The 23,169-nt window shown below is 45.0% G+C and overlaps 1 protein-coding gene across 1 annotated transcript in view; it reads right to left on the bottom strand.

Moving 5' to 3' along the window:
* Window positions 1–9,015: 9,015 nt before the first annotated feature.
* soul4 (heme-binding protein soul4) overlaps window positions 9,016–23,169 on the bottom strand; it is a 72,389-nt gene continuing 58,235 nt past the window's right edge. The window contains 2 exon segments of the mRNA XM_070884259.1: window positions 9,016–9,190; window positions 15,782–15,944. Coding sequence (XP_070740360.1) covers window positions 9,016–9,190; window positions 15,782–15,944 — 338 coding nt within the window.

The following is a 23,169-nucleotide window of genomic DNA, read 5'->3' as shown; positions in this document are numbered from 1 at the left end:
GTGGTGTTACATTAGCTACCCACCAGTCCATAGAAACTGATCCATAGTCGATAGACTGTTGGAAAATGATCACCAATGCATCCACTATTTCTAGGGCCACTTCCTTAAATACTCTGGGATGTAGACTATCAGGCCCTGGGGATTTATCGGCCTTCAATCCCATCAATTTCCCTAACACAATTTCCTGACTAATAAGGATTTCCTTCAGTTCTTCCTTCTCGCAAGATCCTCTGTCCCCTAGTATTTCCGGAAGGTTATTCATGTCTTCCTTCATGAAGACAGAACAAAAGTATTTATTCAATTGGTCTGCCATTTCTCTGTTCCCCATTATAAATTCACCTGATTCTGACTGCAAGGGATTTGTCTTCACTAATCTCTTTCTCTTCACATATCTATAGAAGCTTTTGCAGTCAGTTTTTATGTTCCCAGCAAGCGTCCTCTCATACTCTATTTTTCCCCTCCTAATTAAACACTTTGTCCTTCTCTGCTGAATTCTAAATTTCTTCCAGTCCTCAGGTTTGCTGCTTTTTCTGGCCAATTTATATGCCTCTTCCTTGGATTTAACACTATCCCTAATTTCCCTTGTTAGAAACGGTTGAGCCACCTTCCCTGTTTTATTTTTACTCCAAACAGGGATGTACAATTGTTGAAGTTCATCCATGTGATATTTAAATGCCTGCCATTGCCTATCCACCGTCAACCCTTTAAGTATCATTTGCCAGTCTATTCTAGCCAATTCACGTCTCATACCATCGAAGTTACCTTTCCTTAAGTCTCTGAATTAACTGTGTCACTCTCCACCTTAATAAAGAACTCATCCATATTATGGTCACTCTTCCCCAAGGGGCCTCACACAACAAGATTGCTAATTAGTCCTTTCTCATTACACATCACCCAGTCTAGGATGGCCAGCCCTCTAGTTGGTTCCTCGACATATTGGTCCAGAAAACCATCCCTAATACACTCGAGGAAATCCTCCTTCACCGTATTGCTACCAATTTGGTTAGCCCAATCTATATGTAGATTAAAGTCGCCCATGATAACTGCTGTACCTTTATTGCACGCATCCCTAATTTCTTGTTTGATGCTGTCCCCAACCTCACTTCTACTGACAGTCCTGCTAATTCTACCCTCACCCCACCGATGATGTCCAGGAGCGATCTCATTAGCTCAGTGCTCTCCCTACTCTGTCCTCTGCTTCCACTATTTCAAGTTGAGCTCTCCTTCCCACCCTCCTCAGCCATCTCCCAGGTGATGCAACCCACTGGGACCCGCAGCCTCAGACTGTACACCATGAAATGTTGCATCAGTTGCATCGCTCAGCAAAGGACTTGGCACCCTCAGGGGGTTCACCGGCTCCAATTCCAATGTAAACATCTCAGTTTTGAGGTCTTCCTGCTGTCCTTCATTCTTAGCTCATCCTCGTCCTAATGTTGAAGAATATCTGGACTGACAGTTTCCTGATCATGCTCTGCATCTACTTCTGCTCCAGCTTCTGTCTCTTCCTGATGTACAACATCTGCAAAACATAACAGAGCAGATATTTGGTTAGCAGCAGGGGTGGGGGCAGGGTGACATGAGTATGCGGGTCACACAGCGCAGGCTCTTTTCAAAGACCACGATGCCAATTTGCAGGGCTTACCCTCTGTCGGTAACCTGGGTCCAGCGCCCACATTGGTGGTTGATCTTATCTTGCGAGATTTAATCATATCAGAAATCCTCTGTTCCACGGCTGTTAGTTGCAGCCTACTTAGCACACCTCCTTCAGTTTTTGACCTTTCTCAGTTGATCTGTGACAGCTTCCTCTGCAAAGATGAAAATAGAACTTTTTAAGAGAGGGTTCTTCTGCTGTGGTGGCCCCACACACACACACACACACACACACACACACACATTAGTCACATTTACAAATGTAATTGCAGTGAATAAATAAAAATATTACTTACAGTAACTGCTTGGCCAAGGTCCTGCCACTTTTTTTTGACGTGCGTGCCGCTTCTCGGGGTCATGGTCACTGCATTGAACTCTTATGCAACTTGTTCCCAAAGTTTTTCTAGTAGAGAAGGTTTCAGTTTCTTTTGTCCCATTCTTCCTTTGTTCTCAAACACATCCCATCTCCTCTCAATTATGTCTACCAGTGGCTCAATTTCTTCTGCTAGAAATCTCTTGGCCCTTCCCCCTTCTCCTTCTCCTTACCCTGGATCCATCTTTTGCAGCTAAAATTTTGTCCAGATCCAGCTCTGATCCGAATGGGTTCTCACAAGCTCTTGAACCAGACCAGGAAGGTCACTGTGGATGCGCGGGCACACCCGTCACGTAGAAAAAGTGATTTTTTTTTTCCCCGGCGCATGCTCAGAGACTTTTCAGCGCATACTTGAAGCTCCACCCCCAGACTTAACTTCGAGAACCGCAACGCCAAAATTAAATTTTACTTTGCCGAAAGTTGCATTTTTTGGGAGATTAATTCGTGTCTTGCTAAATGAAGATTTATCCTGCCCTCAGAATTTTTTTCAGTAATTTTCCCAACTGGCTGACTGGCCTGTAATTACTAGGTCTATCCCTTTCTCCCTTTTTAAACAACGGTGTAACGTTAGCAGTCCTCCAGTCCGGCACCACACCTATAGCCAGAGAGAATTAGAAAATGATGGTCAGAGCCCCTGCTATTTCCTCTCTTGGTCAGAGAACATAAGAATATAATAGGAGCAGGAGTAGGCCATCTGGCACCTCGAGCCTGCTCCGCCATTCAATAACATCATGGCTGACCTGATTTTGGCCTGAACTCCACTTCCCTGCCTTCTCCCCATAACCCTTGACTCCCTTATCTTCCAAAAGTTTGTCTATCTCCACCATAAATATATTCAATGACCCAGCCGCCACAGCTCTCTGGGGTAGAAAATTCCAAAGATTCAAGACCCTCAGAGAAGAAATTCTTCCTCATTTCCGTTTTAAATCGGCGACACCTTATTCTGAAACTATGCCTTACGAGGGGAAACATCCTCTCTGCATCTCAGAAGCCTCCTCAGAATCTTATACGTTTCAATAAGATCACCTCTCATTCTTCTAAACTCCAATTGTTCAATATTTCTTCTTATGACATCTCATGAATCAATCTCGTGAACCTTCTCTGAACTGCCTCCAATGCAAGTATATCCCTCCTTAAATAAAGAGACCAAAAGTATACGCAGTACTCCAGGTGTGGTCTCAGCAACACCCTGTACAGGTTTGTCTCCTCTGCCTGCTCCACGACGACATGCAAGCTGCGATCCTGACCAACGGATCCAACACAGGCCCAATCCACGTCTGGACTGGGGTCAAGCAGGGCTGCGTCATCACGCCAACCCTCTCGATTTTCCTCGCTGCAATGCTCCACCTCACACTCAACAAGCTCCCCGCTGGAGTGTAAATAAACTACAGAAGCAGTGGGAACCTGTTCAACCTTTGTCGTCTCCAGGCCAGATCCAAGTCCGTCGCATCCTCTGTCGTCGAGCTACAGTACGCAGACAACGCTTGTGTATGCGCACATTCACAGACTGAACTCCAAGTCATAGTCAACATCTTCACTGAGGCATATGAAAGCATGGGCCTTACACTAAACATCCATAAGACAAAGGTCCTCCACCAACCTGACCCCGCCACACAGCACAGCCCACCCAGTCATCAAGATACATGGTGCGGCCCTGGAAAACATGGACCACTTTCCATACCTTGGGAGCCGATTATCAGCAAGGGCAGACATCGACGATGAGGTTCAACACCGCCTCCAGTGCACCAGCGCAGCCATTGGCCGTCTGAGGAAGAGAGTTTTTGAAGATCAGGCCCTCAAATCTGGCACCAAGCTCATGGTCTACAGGACTGCAGTGATACCCGCCCTCCTGTGTGGCTCAGAGACGTGGACCATATACAGTAGACACCTCAAATCGCTGGAGAAATGCCACCAACGATGCCTCCGCAAGATCCTGCAAATCCCCTGGGAGGACAGACGTACCAACGTCAGTGTTCTCGATCAAGCCAATATCCCCAACATCGAAGTACTGGCCACACTTGACCAGCTTTGTTGGGCGGGCCACATTGTTTGCATGCCTGACACAAGACTCCCAATGCAAGTGCTCTATTTGGAACACCTACATGGCAAGCGAGTCCCAGGTGGGCAGAGGAAATGTTTCAAGGACACCCTCAAAGCCTCCTTGATAAAATGCAACATCCCCACTGACACCTGGGAGTCCCTGGCCAAAGACCGCCCTACGTGGATGAAGAGGATCCAGGAGGTCACTGCGCACCTCGAGTCTCATCGCTGAGCGCATGCAGAAAGCAAGCGCAGGCAGCGGAAGGAGCATGCAGCAAACCAGACTCCTCACCCACCCTTTCCTTCAACGACTGTCTGTCCCACCTGTGACAGAGACTATAATTCCCGTATTGGACTGTTCAGTCACCTAAGAACTCACTTTTAGAGTGGAAGCAAGTCTTTCTCGATTTCGAGGGACTGCCTATGATGATGATGTACAGTTGTAGCAGGACATCCCTACTTTTATACGCCATCCCACATGCAATAAAGGCCAACATTCTATTTGCTTTTCTAATTACTTGCTGTCTCTCCGTGATATTATGGACTGATGAGGACAATGTTTGAACAGTTGCTGACCAGTGCTTAAAGGGTTAAATTATGATGACGGGTTGCATTACCTTGGCTTGTACTCCCTTGAATTTAGAAGGTTGAATATTGATCTAATCGCGCAGTATTTTAAATGATTAAGGGATCCGATAGGGTAGATACAGAGAAACTATTTCCGCTAGTGAAGGAATACAGAACAAAGGGGCCATAATCTGAAAATAGGAGTGAAATCAGTTAGCTCTCTTTCCACACAAAGTGTAGTGAAAATCTGGAACTCGCTCTAGCATGGACCAGAGTTCCTGTTAAGGTGCGCGCGTGGCCACACAGTAATCTGAAAGGTCTCGCGCAGGTCACTCACCGGCTTTTACATTGTAAATATCGAGCATGCTCAGAAACTTAGAGGGACTGTGCATTAAAAGAAACAGGCCGTGCAGAACAAACGCAGCTTACAGGGAACATTGGTATGGACCTTTCCTCAACTTAGTTGCTGCTTGGCCTGCTGAGTGTTTCCAGCATTTTCTGTTTTTGTGGTGAGTTAATGCAATCTGGCTACCTGGTTCCCAAAATCATTCAATGCTTTCTGAACTTTTGTCATCCACCATTTTTGTCTAATTAAGGTTGCCAATGTCTAATTGTACTGACTGGACACCTGTTGCAACTTTGTCGTGTTCTATAAACTTCTACGGTCAGAGAGGATGGATCTTCATTTAATGTTAGTTCAATTTTTCAAAATAAAACTAGTTGAATTTTTAACACCAATTAATGACATCACCTATATTTTGTAATGTTTCCGCTGCCCACCTTTGGCTTGTTTGCCGTGGACGAATTCCGAGTAGAGTGCTTGCTTTGGAAGTCTCGTGTCTGACATGTGAACTATGTGGCCTGCCCAGCGGAGCTGATCAAGTGTGGTCAGTGCTTTAATGCTAGGGATGTTGGCCTGGACGAGGACGCTAATGTTGGTGCGTATGTCCTCCCAGGGGATTTGCAGGATCTTGCGGAGACATATAGATTGGGCTAACCAAACTGGTAGCAGTACTGTGGAGGAGGATTTCCTGGAGTGTATAAAGGATGGTTTTCGAGACCAATATGTCGAGGAACCAACGAGAGAGCAGGCCATCCTAGACTGGGTCTTGTGAAATGAGAGAGGATTAATTAGCAATCTGGTTGTGCGAGGCCCCTTGGGGAAGAGTGACCATACTATGGTAGAATTCTTCATTAAGATGGAGAGTGACACAGTTAATTCAGAGACTAGGGTCCTGAACTTAAAGAAAGGTAACTTCGATGGTATGAGACATGAATTGGCTAGGTTAGACTGGCGAATGATACTTAAAGGGCTGACAGTGGATAGGCAATGGCAGACATTTAAAGATCACATGGATGAACTGCAACAATTGTACATCCCTGTCTGGCGTAAAAATTAAAAGGGGAAGGTGGCTCAACTGTGGCTAACAAGGGAAATTAGGGATAGTGTTAAATCCAAGGAAGAGACACATAAATTGGCCAGAAAAAGCAGCAAACCTGAGGACTGGGAGAAATTTAGAATCCAGCAGAGGAGGACTAAGGGTTTAATTAGGAGGGGGAAAATAGAGTACGAGAGTAAGCTTGCAGGGAACATAAAAACTGACTGCAAAAGCTTCTATAGATATGTGAAGAGAAAAAGATTAGTGAAGACGAATGTTCACTAATGTCAGAATCAGGTGAATTCATAATGGGGAACAAAGAAATGGCAGACCAATTGAACAAATACTTTGGTTCTGTCTTCACTAAGGAAGACATGATAACCTCCCGAAAATAATACGGGACCGAGGGTCTAGCGAGAAGGAGGAACTGAAGGAAATCCTTATTAGGCAGGAAATTGTTCGGGAAATTGATGGGATTGAACGCCGATAAATCCCCAGGGCCTGATAGTCTGCATCCCAGAGTACTTAAGGAAGTGGTCCTAGAATTAGTGGATGCATTGGTGGTCATTTTCCAACATTCTATCCACTCTGGATCAGTTCCTATGGATTGGAGGGTAGCTAATGTAACCTCACTTTTTAAAAAAGGAGGGAAAGAGAAAACAGGGAATTATAGACCGGTTAGCCTGACATCGGTAGTGGGGAAAATGTTGGAATCAATTATTAAAGATGTAATAGCAGCGCATTTGGAAAGCAGTGACAGGATCGGTACAAGTCAGCATGGATTTATGAAAGGGAAATCATGCTTGACAAATCTATTAGAATTTTTTGAGGATGTAACTAGTAGAGTGGATAAGGGAGAACCAGTGGATGTGGTGTATTTGGACTTTCAAAAGGCGTTTGACAAGGTCCCACACAAGAGATTAGTGTGCAAAATTAAAGCACATGGTATTGGGGTAATGTATTGACATGGATAGAGAACTAGTTGGCAGACAGGAAGCAGAGAGTCGGAATAAATGGTTCCTTTTCAGAATGGCAGGCAGTGACTAGTCGGGTACCGCAAGGTTCAGTGCTGGGACCCCAGCTATTTACAATATACATTAATGATTTAGACGAAGGAATTGAATGTAATATCTCCAAGTTTGCAGATGACACTAAGCTGGGTGACAGTGTGAGCTGTGAGGTGGATGCTAAGAGGCTGCAGGGTGACTTGGTTAGGTGAATGGGCAAAAGCATGGCAGATGCAGTATAATGTAGATAAATTTGAGGTTATCCACTTTGGTGGCAAAAACAAGGCGGCTAAATATTATCTGAATGGTGACACATTAGGGAAAGGGGAGGTGCAACGAGACCTGGGTGTCATGGTACATCAGTCATTGAAAGTTGACATGCAGATATAGCAGGCGGTGAAGAAGGCAAATCGCATGTTGGCCTTCATAGCGAGAGGATTTTAGTATAGGAGCAGGGAGGTCTTACTGCAGTTGTACAGGGCTTTGACAAGGCCACACCTTGAATATTGTGTAGAGTTTTGGTCTCCTAATCTGAGGAAGGACATTCTTGCTATTGAGGGAGTGCAGCGAAGGTTCACCAGACTGATTCCCGGGATGGCAGGACTGACATATGAAGAAAGACTGGATTGACTAGGCTTATATTCACTCGAATTTAGAAGAATGAGAGGGGATCTCATAGAAGCATATAAAATTCTGACAGGATTGGACAGGTTAGATGCAGGAAGAATGTTCCCGATGTTGGGGAAGTCCAGAACCAGGGGTCACAGGCTAAGGGTAAGGGGTAAGCCATTTAGGACCGAGATAAGGAGAAACGTCTTCACTCAGAGAATTGTGAACCTGTGGAATTCTCTACCACAGAAAGTTGTTGAGGTCAGTTCGTTAGATATATTCAAAAGAGAGTTAGATGTGACCCTTCTGGCTAAGGGATCAAGGGGTATGGAGAGAAAGCAGGAACGGGATACTGAAGTTGCATGATCAACCATGATCATATTGAATGGTGGTGCAGGCTCGAAAGGTCGAATGGCCTACTCCTGTACCTATGTTTCTATGTTGGTAGTATTTCTCCAGCAACTTGAGGAGTCTGTTGAACATGGTCCACATCTTTGAGCCATACAAGAGGGCAGGTATTACTACGGCCCTGTAGACCATGAGCTTGGTGACAGTTTTGAGGGCCTGGTCTTCAAACACTCTTTTTCTCAGGCGGCCGAAGGCTGCACTAGCGCACTGGAGGCGGTGTTGGATCTCGTCGTCAATGCCTGCTCTTGTTGATAGGAGGCTCCCGAGATAAGGAAAGTGGTCCACGTTTTCCAGGGCCGCGCCGTGGACCTTGATGTCTGGGGGGCAGTGCTGTGCGGCGAGGACAGGCTGGTGGAGGACCTTTGTCTTAGTGATGTTCAGCGTGCTTTCGTACGCCTCCTAAATTCCAGTGAATATAAGCCTAGTCGACTATGTCCTGGAGTTTAGCCTCTGTGTGTGCACAGACGCAGGCGTTGTCCGCGTACTGTAGCTCGACGACAGAGGTTGGCATGGTTTTGGACCTGGCCTGGAGTCGGCGAAGGTTGAACAGCTTCCCACTGGTTCTGTAGTTTAGTTCTACTCCAGCGGGGAGCTTGTCCACTGTGAGATGGAGCATGGCAGCGAGGAAGATTGAGAAGAGGGTTGGGGTGACCCCGGTCCGGACGTACAGAACCGGAAGTTGTTCAACCTACGTCGCCTCCAGGCCAGGTCCAAGATTACCCCAACCTCTGTCGTTGAGCTACAGTACACGGCGACGCCTGCGTCTATGCACATTCTGAGGCTGAACTCCAGGATGTAATCGATGTATTTACTGAGGCATATGAGAGCATGGGCCTTACGCTAAACATCCATAAGACAAAGGTCCTCCACTGGCCTGTCCTCGCTGCACAGCACTGCCCTCCAGACTGCTACTAAATTTATGATTTATTTCATATAATTGAATGACCTGTGATTATCTCTGCATTGATTGAGATCCATAGCATCACTGGGAATGACGAATGAACCAAATTTCATTCCTTTGATTTGGGACAGAAGGATTTTCATATGTAGCAACAATATAGGTATCCCTCAAGTAGACATCTGTGGATCCCAGTAACTCCAACAGTGTCTCAATCTCTCGCATTATGATCTGTTCTGTGGTTGATCCATAGAAACTCCTACAACAGAAAATACAATTTAAATTTTTTTAAAGCCTTTGGAGAAGCATTTAGACAATGTATTATTGAAACGCAATCACTATGGTGGCACAGCTCCTCCTTGACAGCATCATGAAGTGGGAGAACACAGTTTCTCATGCATAAATCCCATACAGTGGCTTACTCACCTTGGCTCAGATAGCAGAAGGAGAAACTAACTAAAGCCAGGCACCAGGAAGGTAGAGGGTGTGAATAAACTTATTTCCTTGGAACTTTTTCTCAAAATGGAAGGAAGGAACCAAAATTGGGTTACACCATGTCTAACCTCTGGTTACACACTGTCCTTTCCCCTCTGGGACTGGGTGGTACAGTGGGTCACACACTGTCCTTACCCCTCTGGGATTGGTTGGTGCAGTGGGTCACACACTGACCTTTTCCCTCTGGGACGACAACAACTAATTGCATATATATAATGCCTTAATGCAGTAAAAATCCCAAAGCGCTTCACAGGAGCATTATCAAACAAAACTTGACACTGAACCACAAAAGGAAATATTAGGGCAGGTGACTAAAAGCTTGGTCAGAGGTAGGTTTTGAGGAGCATCTTAAAAGGAGGAAAGAGAGGTAAAGGGCGGGGAATGCTGAATTCCAAAGTTTAGGCCGCGTCAGATAAAAGCACGCCCGCCAATGGTGGAGCGATTAAAATCAGGGATGCTCCAGAGGCCATAATTGGAGGGGCGCAGATATCTTGGAGGGTCGGAGGAGGCGCTTGTTAACCAGGAGCCAATGTAGGTCAGGGACTGGGTAATACAGTGGATCATACACTGTCCTTTTTTCTCTGGGACTTGGTGATGCAGTGGGTCAGACACTGTCCTTATTCCTCTGGGACTGAGCGGTACTGTGGGTTGTATACTCCTTTTCTCTCTGTGACAATTGGTTACATATTTCTTTCTAGTGCAGTTACTAATGAAATCAGTTACCAGCTGAGCAGTTCAGAGGCAAATTTTCAAAGGTCATCTACCCACTCTGAACTTGAAAGGGTGGAGATAGAAAAAAGAGGTTATACAAAAGAAGCATTACTACCTATTAAAACAAAGTATTTGCAATGCAAGCTGAAGATGTTTTATACTTATCTTTTTGTCATAATGCATGTAATACTGAGTATTTACACATAGGCCAAACAGAGGACACACAAATTATCTACCCAAAGGGTAGATAGCTGCAAAGTAGGTTACCTTGATTTGTTTGATCTACCTTCTATGTAGTTAATAATAACTTTTATTTATATGGTGCCTTTAACGTAGTAAAACATCCCAAGGCGCTTCAAAGCAGTGTTGCAAGACAAAACAGATAAATTTGACACTGATCCACAAAAGAAGAAATTAAGGCAGATGATCAAAAGCTTGGTTAAAGAGGTAGGTTTTAAGGAGCGTCTTAAAGGAGGAAAGAGAGGCTGAGAGGTTTAGGGAGGCAGTTCCAGAGCTTAGGGCCCAAACAGCTGAAGGCACAGCCACCGATGGTTGAGCAGTTATAATGAGGGATATTCAAGAGGGCAGAATTTGAGGAGCGCAGACATCTTGTGGGGTTGTGAGGCTGAAAAAGATTAAAGAGATAGGCTATGGAGTAATTTGTAAACAAGGATGAGAATTTTGAAATCAAGGTGTTGTTTAACCGAGAGCCAATGTAAGTCAGAAAGCACAGAGGTGAAGGGTGATCATGACTTGATGAGAGATGGGACACGGGCTGCTGAGTTTTGGATGATCTCAAGTTTACGTAGTGTAGAATGTGGGAGGCCAGCCAGGAGTGAATTGGAGTAGTCAAGTTTAGAGATAACAAAGGCATGAATGAGGGTTTCAGCAGCAGAAGAGCTGAGGCAGGGGCGGGCAATATTACGGAGGTGGAAAAAGGCGGCTTTAGTTATGCCGCGGATATGTGGCTGGAAACTAATTTCAGGGTCAAAGGTTCACCCTCAGATTGATGCTAGGGAGAGGGATGGAGTCAGTGGTTAGGTAACTCAGTTTGTGACGGGGACCAAAGATAATGGCTTTGGTCTTCCCAATATTTAATTGGAGAAAATTTCTGCCCATCCAGTACTGGATGTCGGACAAGCAATCTGACAATCTAGATACCAAGCAGGGGTCGAGAGAAGTGGTGGAGAGGTAGAGCTGGGTGTCGTCAGCGTACATGTGGAAACTGACTCTGTGTTTTCGGATAATATCGCCAAGGGGCAGCATATAGATGAGAAATAAGAGGGGGCCAAGGACAGATCCTTGGGGAACACCAGAGGTAACGATGCGGGAGTGGGAAGAGAAGCCATTGCTGGAGATTTTCTGGCTATGATTAGATAGATAAGAATGGAACCAGGCGAAAGGAAGATATCAATGAACTGGTCCGATGGGAAGAACAATGGCCAATGGTATTCAATCTGGAGAAGTGTGAGGGAATGCATTTGGGAATGGATAACAAGGCAAGGGAATACACAATAAATGGTAGGACACTGAGAAGTGTAGAGGAGCAAAGGGACCTTGAAGTGCATGTCCACACATTCCTGAAGGTAGCAGGATAGGTAGATAAGGTGGTTAAGAAGGCATACGGAATACTTGCCTTTATTAGCTGAGGTATAGAATACAAGAGCAGAGGAGGTTATGCTTGAACTGTATAAAACACTAGTTCGGTCACAGCTAGAGTACTGCATGCAGTTCTAGCCACCACATTAAGGGAAAGATATGATTGCACTAGAGAGAGTACAGAGATTTACAAGGATGTTGCCTGAACTGGAGAATTTTAGCTATGAGGAGAGATTGGATAAGCAGGGTTGTTTTGTTTGGAACAGAGGAGGCTGAAGGGAGACCTTATTGAGGTGTATCAAATTATGAGGGGCCTCAATAGAGTGGATAGGAAGGATCTATTTCCCTTAGCAGAGGGGTCAACAACCAGGGGGCATAGATTTAAAGTAATCCGTAGGAGATTTAGAGGGGATTTGAGAGGAAGTTTATTCACCCAGAGGGTGGGAGGGGTCTGGAACTCTGCCTGAAAGGGTGGTAGAGGCAGATGCGCTTGCCACATTTAAAAAGTACTTGAATATACACTTGAAGTGCCGTACCTACAAGGTTACGGACCAAAAGCTGGAAAGTGGGATTAGGCTGGATAGCTGTTTGTCGGCCGGCACGAACACAATGGGCTGAATGGCCTCCTTATGTGCTTTAAATTTCTATAATTCTATATGATCTGAGGAATTAAGGCTATTGAACCTGAAGGTGAGATTCTTTTATTTTCTCAAATCTCTGTGGAAATGTTGACTAGTCCTTTCATTACTTACAATCATTTTACTTGTTAAAACTTGTATTTCCTTTACAAGCTAAAAATGTGCACAAAAATTCCAATTGAAATTTACAGGATTCTTTCCCAGAAAGCTGGATGAAAAAGTATTAGCTTTAGGGTTGCCACCTGTCTTACTTTTAAGCTGGCTTTCCAGGAATTTTTTAAAGTATAAACTAGACACCAAGAGGTACATAGAAACATAGAAAATAGGTGTAGGAGCAGGCCATTCAGCCCTTCGAGCCTGCACTGCCATTCAATATGATCATGGCTGATCATGCAACCTCAGTACCCCACCTCTGCCTTCTCTCCATACCCCCTGATCCATTTAGCCGTAAGGACCACATCCAATTTCCTTTTGAATATGTCCAACGAACTGGACTCAACAACTTTCTGTGGCAGAGAATTCCACAGGTTCACGACTCTCTGGATGAAAAAGTTTCTCCTCCTGTTTTGAACCTTTGCTGCACTCCCTCAATAGCAAGCACGTCCTTCCTCAGCTTAGGAGACCAAAACCGCACACAATCCTCAAGGTGTGGTCTCACCAAGGCTCTGTACAAATGCAGTAAGAGATCCCTGCTCCTATATTCAAATCCCCTCGCTATGAAGGCCAGCATGCCATTTTCTTTCTTTACTACCTGCTGTACCTGCATGCCTACCTTCAATGACTGATGAACCATGACACCCAGGTCTCATTGCACCTCCCCTTTTACTAATCTGTCACCATTCAAATCATAATCTGCCTTCCTGTTTTTGCCACCAAAGTGGATAACCTCACATTTATCCACATTATACTGCATCTGTCATGCATTTGCCCATTCACCAAACCTGTCCAAGTCCCCCTGTAGCCTCTTAGCATCCTTCTCGCAGCTCGCACTGCTTAGTGTCATCTGCAAACTTCGAGATATTACCTTCAATTCCTTTGTCTAAATCATTAATGTATATTGTAAATAGCTGGGGTCCCAGCACTGAACCCTGTGGCACCCCATTAGTCATTGCCTGCCATTCTGAAAAGGACCCCTTTATTCCCACTCTTTGCTTCCTGTCTGCCAACCAGTTCTCTATCCACGTCAATACATTACTCCAATACCATGTGCCTTAATTTTGCACACTAATCTCTTGTGTGGGACCTTACATTTTTAACATAGTTATTTTTTTCATTTATGTAGATTTGTAGCATTTGTGGTCATGATACCATTTTCAAGGCTTATCATTGTCCAAGCAATAAAGAAGATACTCCGAATCCAATAACATCTTGTGATGGTGCAACCTGTGAATGGCAGCAATGGATTTGTAATTCATGGAACCCACAGCATCTTTCTTTAGCCATTCTTTTCAAGCCACAATTGCAGCTCTTCCCTTTCAACCTCCTGTTCTTTGAGAAATCAAAATGAAGGGCTGAGGCCCACAATGCAGAATTCTTAAATTAAAAATAAAGAACATTCAGGTAAATCAGGAACTAATGATTAAGCCACAACAAGATTGGGTTTCATGAGCCTAGGTTATAGGAAGAAAGAAACGTTGAGAGAGACGCGGTTCACAGTTTTATGCTCCTGGGCACAATGAGTTAAGAGTAGGAAACTGTACAAATCAAGCCATAACCCCAATTGCCTCTCTCGCCGACCTTCCAGACCAGCGTTTTCCCCTGGGGGCTAATCTCAACCACCTTCTTCCTGTCTCACTCACCCCACACACCACTGCCCCCTCATAATATGGTAGCAGATCATAAAACTGCCTTCTCCGCATTACAGTCTAGAATGTCCATTCACTCCCAAACAAGGGTAACTGAAGTACTGGTTGCAACAACAAGAGAACTAAAGACTGGTTCCACTGGCAGGAGGGTCGGTAACCAGAGCACACAGATCTAAGATAACTGGCAAAAGAAACCAGATTGGCGGGGGCGGGGGGCGGCAGGGTGAGGGAGAGATGAGGATTTTTTTTTTTTTACGCAGCAAGTTGTGATGGTCTGGATGAGGCAACATGAGAGAAAAAGCTGAGGTGCCAGTAAGCATGCTACAATTATCCTCAACACCCCTTGTTTAGGGAGTGGAAATTCAAACAAAAGTGGCAAGCGGATGATACGGTCTGTCTCCTTCCAACGATCTACCATCATAGATACCGTGTAGTGTCAACGTAATACAGGTGCAGTGTCAAGAATCCGAAACCCTCGGGACCGAGGCCGTTCCGGATTCCAGGCTTTTCCGGACTTTCGATCATCTTTCTGAAATCACGAATCCGGAAACACCCGAGCCCATGTTCGGGTATTTCCGGATTTTGGAACGTCAGAAAGGGGAGGGGAGCCCGCTGAGGAGAGGGTCAGGGCTCCGCCAAGGACAGAGGGTCTGGGCCCTGCCAAGGACAGAGGGTCCGGGCCCCGCCAACGATGTGTTCGGGTGGGCCCCGCCGTCGAGAACATGTTCAGGCGGTCCCCCGCCGAGGAGATGTTCGGGTGGGCCGGCAGCGAGGCCCCGAGGCAAGGGCAGCAGCGGTGACCGAGACGTGGAAGCGAAACCCGAGATCGGGCAGCGGCAGGGCCCCGAGGTCGGCAGGGTCTGGATTCCGGAACATTTTACGGATTCCAGGCGACCCTGCCACCGATCGGTCCGGATTCCGGACATTCCGGATCTTCAATGGTGCACCTGTACCATGAAGCAGCAAAGTGCACTGGACATAGCCAAGACTGTGAGCCATGACAACATCGAGGTTTTAGTGCTGAAGAACGGTGCACCAGAGCAAGCTTTCCTAGCCAAGCTGTTTTAGTACTGACACGACCCAATACTTAGAAAGACTGCTCAGGTATGTCCTGGACACAGAAGTAACAAGCTAAATCTAACCTCGCTAATTATTGCCCCATCTGCCTCCTCACGATCATGTGTAAAATGATGAAAGGGCTGAATAATAAATAATGTCATAAACCGACACCAAGTCACCAATATCTGCTCCTGATGTTCAATTCTGGTCCCACCAGAACCACTCGGCTGATAAACATATACCTTAATCCAGACATCGATGGAAGAGCTGAATGACGGAGGAAGTAACTGCCCGCATCATCAAACCAGAATTGCACCAAGGAGCAAAACTGAAATCAATGGGGTTCATACAGAAAACTATCCATTGGCCCAAACACCTTCAGCTGCTTCATCAATGACCTTCCCGCCCCTGACCTTATGATGAAAGGGCTGTTTGCTGATAATTCCAGGATCATGATTCAGCTTCAGAATACTTTCAGTTATTTTGAGTAGCACAGCATTAACTGACTGAAGTAGATAATTTCACAATAACCAATCTTCTCACCTGCTAATGATGCTCATGGCCTGACGTTCTACAATTATAATGTCCGGGTCTGTGGGCTGGGGCGGCTCATCTTGAAACTATGCTGGCAGATAATACCCAGTGATGATGTCTTGGACAAAGTCATTCCTTTCTTCTGTCATTCGTAATTCATTAATGATGGGAACTGGTTGGCAAACAGGAAGCAGAGAGTCGGGATAAACGGATCCTTTTCAGAATGGCAGGCAGTAACAAGTGGAGTGCCGCAGGGCTCAGTGCTGGGACCCCAGCTCTTTACAATATACATTAATGATTTGGATGAAGGGATAGAGTGTAATATCTCCAAGTTTGCAGATGACACTAAACTGGGTGGCGGTGTGAGCTGTGAGGAGGACGCTAAGAGGCAGCAGGGTGAATTGGACAGGTTAGGTGAGTGGGCAAATGCATGGCAGATGCAGTATAATGTGGATAAATGTGAGGTTATCCATTTTGGGGGCAAAAACACGAAGGCAGAATATTATCTGAATGGCGGCAGACTAGGAAAAGGGGAGATGCAACGAGACCTGGGTGTCATGGTTCATCAATCACTGAAAGTGGGCCCGCAGGTACAGCAGGCGGTAAAGAAGACAAATCGTATGTTGGCCTTCATAGCTAGGGGATTTGAATATAGAAGCAGGGAGGTCTTACTACAGTTGTACAGGGCCTTAATGAGGCCTCACCTGGAATATTGTGTACAGTTTTGGTCTCCTAGTCTGAGGAAGGACGTTCTTGCTATTGAGGGAGTGCAGCGAAGATTCCAGGGATGGCTGGGCTGTCATATGAGGAGAGACTGGATCAACTGGGCCTTTATTCACTGGAGTTTAGAAGGATGAGAGGGGATCTCATAGAAACATATAAGATTCTGATGGGACTGGATAGGTTAGATGTGGGAAGAATGTTCCCGATGTTGGAGAAGTCCAGAACCAGGAGACATAGTCTTAGGATAAGTGGTAGGCCATTTAGGACTGAGATGAGGAGAAAATTCTTCACTCAGAGAGTTGGTAACCTGTGGAATTCCCTGCCGCAGAGAGTTATTGATGCCAGTTCACTGGATATATTCAAGAGGGAGTTAGATATGGCTCTTACGGTTAAGGGGATCAAGGGGTATGGAGAGAAAGCAGGAAAGGGGTACTGAAGGAATGTTCAGCCATGATCTTATTGAATGGCGGTGCAGGCTCGAAGGGCCGAATGGCCTACTCCTGCACCTATTTTCTATGTTTCTATGTTAATATAATGACCTAGACAGGAGGAGAATAATAAGAGGGAGGGTGCTTCAGAGGAAAATTATGAATGAGAAACTTTGAGCACATGGTAGTTAATAAATCAAATACTGCATACCAGGTCCCCAGTGGCTTAATGGGTAAAGACATCATACATTATATAGCAGTAAACCATACAGACCAGAAGATACCAGGCTCAATTGTTGGTCTATGCTAAGTTAGCTGATCTCAACCAGGGTAGGAGAAGTACCACAATTGTTCTCAGTATCCCAGGCAGATTGGGTAAATCAGCCAAGCTTCACACTTCTGATTGCCAACCAGTGACTTTTGCTAAAAAGTACATGAGTATGAATATCAGATGAGGCTAGAACTAGATCAACAACAACATGTATTTATATAGTGCCTTATTGTAGTAAAATGTTTCAAGGCACTTCACAGGAGCATTAAAAAAAGCAGACTGGGCTGTGATGCCCTCCAAGGTGGAATAGCCTGTTTACACTCTTTCAAAGTCAGGTATGAAGATTGGCTCCTTGGGTAAATTATCAAAAGGCTGCAGCTGCCCATTGAATCATTTGCCAGCATACCTTCAGGAGAGGAGGAGGCAAATGAGCAGAAAAATAAAAAATGTAACAATTGATGCATGGAATTTAATGTATTTAGAAAGAAAATTAGTGCAATTTTGTTTTCAGTGAGAACAGTACAATCAGTTACAAATATTTTCCCAAAGCATTTTGTACTAAGAACATATGAAATGGCTCCACCATTTAATAAGATCATGGCTGATCATCGACCTCAACTCCACTTTCCCGCCCGATCTTGAGACTGTGCCCCCCTAGTTCTTGACACTCCAGCCAGGGGAAACAACCTCTCGGCATCTACCCTTCAGAATCTTGTATGTTTCCAGAGAGTATAGGCCCATTCTACACAATTTCTCATCATAAGACAGCCCTCTCATCTCAGGAATCAATCTGGTGAACCTTTGTTGCACCGCTCCAAGGCAAGTATATCCTTCCTTAGATAAGAAGACCGAAACAGTGCACGGTACTCCAGGTGTGGTCTCACCAAGGCCCTGTACAATTGTAGCACAATTTTCTTACTCTTATACTCCAAACTCCTTGCAATAAAGGACAACAAGGGGGGAGGCCATCTTAGACTGGGTGTTATGTAATGAGAGAGGATTAATTAGCAATCTCGTTGTGCGAGGCCCCTTGGGGAAGAGTGACCATAATATGGTGGAATTCTGCATTGGGATGGAGAATGAAACAGTTAATTCAGAGACCATGGTCCAGAACTTAAAGAAGGCTAACTTTGAAGGTATGAGGCGTGAATTGGCTGGGATGGATTGGCGAATGATACTTAAGGGGTTGACTGTGGATGGGCAATGGCAGACATTTAGAGACCGCATGGATGAACTACAACAATTGTACATTCCTGTCTGGCATAAAAATAAAAAAGGGAAGGTGGCTCAACCGTGGCTATCAAGGGAAATCAGGGATAGTATTAAAGCCAAGGAAGTGGCATACAAATTGGCCAGAAATAGCAGCGAACCTGGGGACTGGGAGAAATTTAGAACTCAGCAGAGGAGGACAAAGGGTTTGATTAGGGCAGGGAAAATGGAGTATGAGAAGAAGCTTGCAGGGAACATTAAGACGGATTGCAAAAGTTTCTGTAGATATGTAAAGAGAAAAAGGTTAGTAAAGACAAACGTAGGTCCCCTGCAGTCAGAATCAGGGGAAGTCATAACGGGGAACAAAGAAATGGCGGACCAATTGAACAAGTACTTTGGTTCGGTATTCACGAAGGAGGACACGAACAACCTTCCGGTTATAAAAGGGGTCAGGGGGTCTAGTAAGGAGGAGGAACTGAGGGAAATCCTTATTAGCCGGGAAATTGTGTTGGGGAAATTGATGGGATTGAAGGCCGATAAATCCCCAGGGCCTGATGGACTGCATCCCAGATTACTTAAGGAGGTGGCCTTGGAAATAGTGGATGCGTTGACAGTCATTTTCCAACATTCCATTGACTCGATCAGTTCCTATAGAGTGGAGGGTAGCCAATGTAACCCCACTTTTTAAAAAAGGAGGGAGAGAGAAAACAGGGAATTATAGACCGGTCAGCCTGACATCGGTTGTGGGTAAAATGATGGAATCAATTATTAAGGATGTCATAGCAGTGCATTTGGAAAGAGGTGACATGATAGGTCCAAGTCAGCATGGATTTGTGAAAGGGAAATCATGCTTGACAAATCTTCTGGAATTTTTTGAGGATGTTTCCAGTAGAGTGGACAAGGGAGAACCAGTTGATGGTATATTTGGACTTTCAGAAGGCGTTCGACAAGGTCCCACACAAGAGATTGATGTGCAAAGTTAGAGCACATGGGATTGGGGGTAGTGTACTGACATGGATTGAGAACTGGTTGTCAGACAGGAAGCAAAGAGTAGGAGTAAATGGGTACTTTTCAGAATGGCAGGCAGTGACTAGTGGGGTACCGCAAGGTTCTGTGCTGGGGCCCCAGCTGTTTACACTGTACATTAATGATTTAGATGAGGGGATTAAATGTAGTATCTCCAAATTTGCGGATGACACTAAGTTGGGTGGCAGTGTGAGCTGCGAGGAGGATGCTGTGAGGCTGCAGAGTGACTTGGATAGGTTAGGTGAGTGGGCAAATGCATGGCAGATGAAGTATAATGTGGATAAATGTGAGGTTATCCACTTTGATGGTAAAAACAGAGAGACAGACTATTATCTGAATGGTGACAGATTAGGAAAAGGGGAGGTGCAAAGAGACCTGGGTGTCATGGTACATCAGTCATTGAAGGTTGGCATGCAGGTACAGCAGGCGGTTAAGAAAGATTTATTTCAGTTCTTTATTTGTGAATTTAATTATTTACTTCAGTTCTTTATTTTTTATTGAATGCTTATTACTTTTTGTGCTTTGTTTGGTGCTTGGTGGTGCTTTAAATGTAGTTACTTGCGCTGATTCCTTAACTCTAGGTAAGGTTTTTCTGTGCGGACAGAAGTGGCAACATACGCTGGCCTAAGTTAGTTTGGAGCAACTATTTGCTGGTCAAACACCTAAGGTTGGCATGCAGGTGCAGCAGGCGGTTAAGAAAGCAAATGGCATGTTGGCCTTCATAGCAAGGGGATTTGAGTACAGGGGCAGGGAGATGTTGCTGCAGTTGTACAGGGCATTGGTGAGGCCACACCTGGAGTATTGTGTACAGTTTTGGTCTCCTAACCTGAGGAAGGACATTCTTGCTATTGAGGGAGTGCAGCGAAGGTTCACCAGACTGATTCCCGGGATGGCGGGACTGACCTATCAAGAAAGACTGGATCAACTGGGCTTGTATTCACTGGAGTTCAGAAGAATGAGAGGGGACCTCATAGAAACATTTAAAATTCTGACGGGGTTAGACAGGTTAGATGCAGGAAGAATGTTCCCAATGTTGGGGAAGTCCAGAACCAGAGGTCACAGTCTAAGGATAAGGGGTAAGCCATTTAGGACCGAGATGCGGAGGAACCTCTTCACCCAGAGAGTGGTGAACCTGTGGAATTCTCTACCACAGAAAGTTGTTGAGGCCAATTCACTAAATATATTCAAAAAGGAGTTAGATGAGGTCCTTACTACTAGGGGGATCAAGGGGTATGGCGAGAAAGCAGGAATGGGGTACTGAAGTTGAATGTTCAGCCATGAACTCATTGAATGGCGGTGCAGGCTAGAAGGGCCGAATGGCCTACTCCTGCACCTATTTTCTATGTTTCTATGCCATTTGCCTTCCTCATTGCTTGCTGTACCTGCATGCTAGATTTCTATGTTTCTTGCACGAGGACACCTAAATCTCTCTGAACACCAACATTTTAAAGTTTCTCACCATTTAAAAAATATTCAGTTTTTCTATTCTTCCTACCAAAGTGAATAACCTCACATTTCCCTCCATTATACTCCATTTGCCCACTCACTTAGTCTAAATCCCTTTGCAGACGCTTACTGTCCCATCCTCACAGCTTACTGTCCCATCTGGCTTTGTTTCGTCAGCAAACTAAGATAGATTACTGTCGAAATCTCGACTCACAATATACGACTCAGACACCTTCAGCTCCGGTAGATGTTCCTTTAATTTCACTTGCAGCAAGGGAAAAGTCTCACTCAGTCAATGGCTAAGTGAAGACCTTCCAAATGGTACAGTTTCATGAGATATTTCAACAGTAAAAACACAAATTATGGCCTCTTCCTGTGTGTTGGCTCTGTCTTGCAGTCAGTGAATATAGATAAAGAGTTAATCACCACACCCTTGTCCTGACATGATTCCCAAATGTCTCCTTTTGTCAGGGTTATTAGTTAGCCAGTCGGCCATTACTCGATGAGAGTGTGATAATGAGCTATTACCTGCCTTGCATTGTGTCAGGATTGTCCAGTTTCCTGGTCAGTTATCTTTTTGCATGAAATGGATGAGGTCTGTAGAAGAGATAATGGCTGGTGGTTTGAGTATCTCAAAAGGGGGGTAGGGGGAGTGGAACTGGTGCTGCAATGGACAATACAGGAGAGCACCATGGGTGGTACTTGTCTCAGCAGCACAGTCTCCATGCTGTCCGGTGACTATTAATCAGCTATCAGCCGTTTCAAGCCAAGTTTAGTTGTTTATGCAAACAGACTGTCTATTGCAGAAATTTCTAGAAGGACCAGGACTCCATTTTGTTTTATATCAAAAAGGATATAAAATACAGTGTGATACAGCTTAGATAAGAATACATTTCCACATTCCCCCCTTTTGTCCTTCACAAGGACAACTTAATCCATTCTAATCTTGCACAGTCTCTCTAGTTCCATTTCCACACAAGAACCTTCAGTGGTTGTTGCTACCATAACTCCAGCAGTGGTCTCAGTAGGTAACACTGTTTTTTCCAACCTGACACAGCAACACTTAACGAAGACAAATAAAAGATATAGGGCAAAGACTATCAGCAGGAATATGATCAAACCCTGTACCACAGATCTCCCTAGGGATCCCAACCATCCCGATGCCCAATCCCACAAGGTGGTACCGTCCTGGCCAACTGTCTGTTTGTACTCTATTACCTTTTTCCTAATGTATTCAGCTAGACTGCCGATTTCTTCTGACTTATCCGGGATATATGTACAGCATTCTCCACCTATTAATGCGCATGTCCCTCCTTCTTTGGCTAGGAGATAATCTAAGGCCATACGATTTTGGAGAGCCACTGTTCGAATGGCTACCATTTCATCATTCACCCCTTCGAAGACTTGGGAAGTTGCGTTGGCTACTGATTCGAGTAAATTAGCCAGTTCCCGTAACTGCCATTCGTTTGATGCTATTCCATAGGGTGGCATCATTACCTTGAATATTCCATTTAGCCATGTCAACTCCCGTTTAAATCTATGACTTCCATAGGCGTCCCTTAGAGTCTTTGTTGATCTAATAAAGGGTACCACATATCCTAAGTAACAGGACTCTGTCCAGTTGGCTGGTAACCATGGGTAAGCTTTATGGCCACAAATAAAGTAGGTGCAATTATAGGACGTCAGCTCCTGGTTCTTTCGTGCCATCCATACTCGAGTGGTCTCACTGTCCCTCCCTTCACCTGAGGCTTTGTTATGGACCATCGTCCAGCTAACGGTTGCTATCTTTCGCCCATCAGTGGGATTCATTGTGTCTTGCCATTTAGTCATTTGGGAACACTTGCTGCATCCCATTTCTGGTCCTTTAGTCTCATTACTTACTAGGCATATTATACCTTCAGGATTTTCTATTCCGGGAATAATACTTAGGAAGGGTGGCTGACGGTTATTATTATAATTTGGCTGGTACCATTCCTGGAAGGTTGTAAGTTTATACCCTGCTGACTTCCATTCTGTTAGATCCTTCGTTTCTGACACCTTGGTTAGGTTTGTCTTATTTTGCACTATCAACCATTCTACCATCTCTGATTCGTTAAAGGGGACGGATCTTAGGGGAATACCCCCTTCGGAGTGGACAGGTACATGGGAACATATCCAACAACTAGTCAAGTTTCTTTCTTGAGCATACTAATGACTCAGCGCCATAAATACGTTTACCTGTAGTTCCCTTTGTTTGCGTGTCTGTACCCCTGGTATAATCAAAAATGCAAAGCAAAATCCTGTCAAGCCCAGCA

This window comes from Pristiophorus japonicus, chromosome 7 (genome assembly GCF_044704955.1).
Source record: "Pristiophorus japonicus isolate sPriJap1 chromosome 7, sPriJap1.hap1, whole genome shotgun sequence".
Classification (NCBI taxonomy): Eukaryota; Metazoa; Chordata; class Chondrichthyes; family Pristiophoridae; genus Pristiophorus; species Pristiophorus japonicus.
This window is presented reverse-complemented; position numbering and strand designations above follow the sequence as displayed.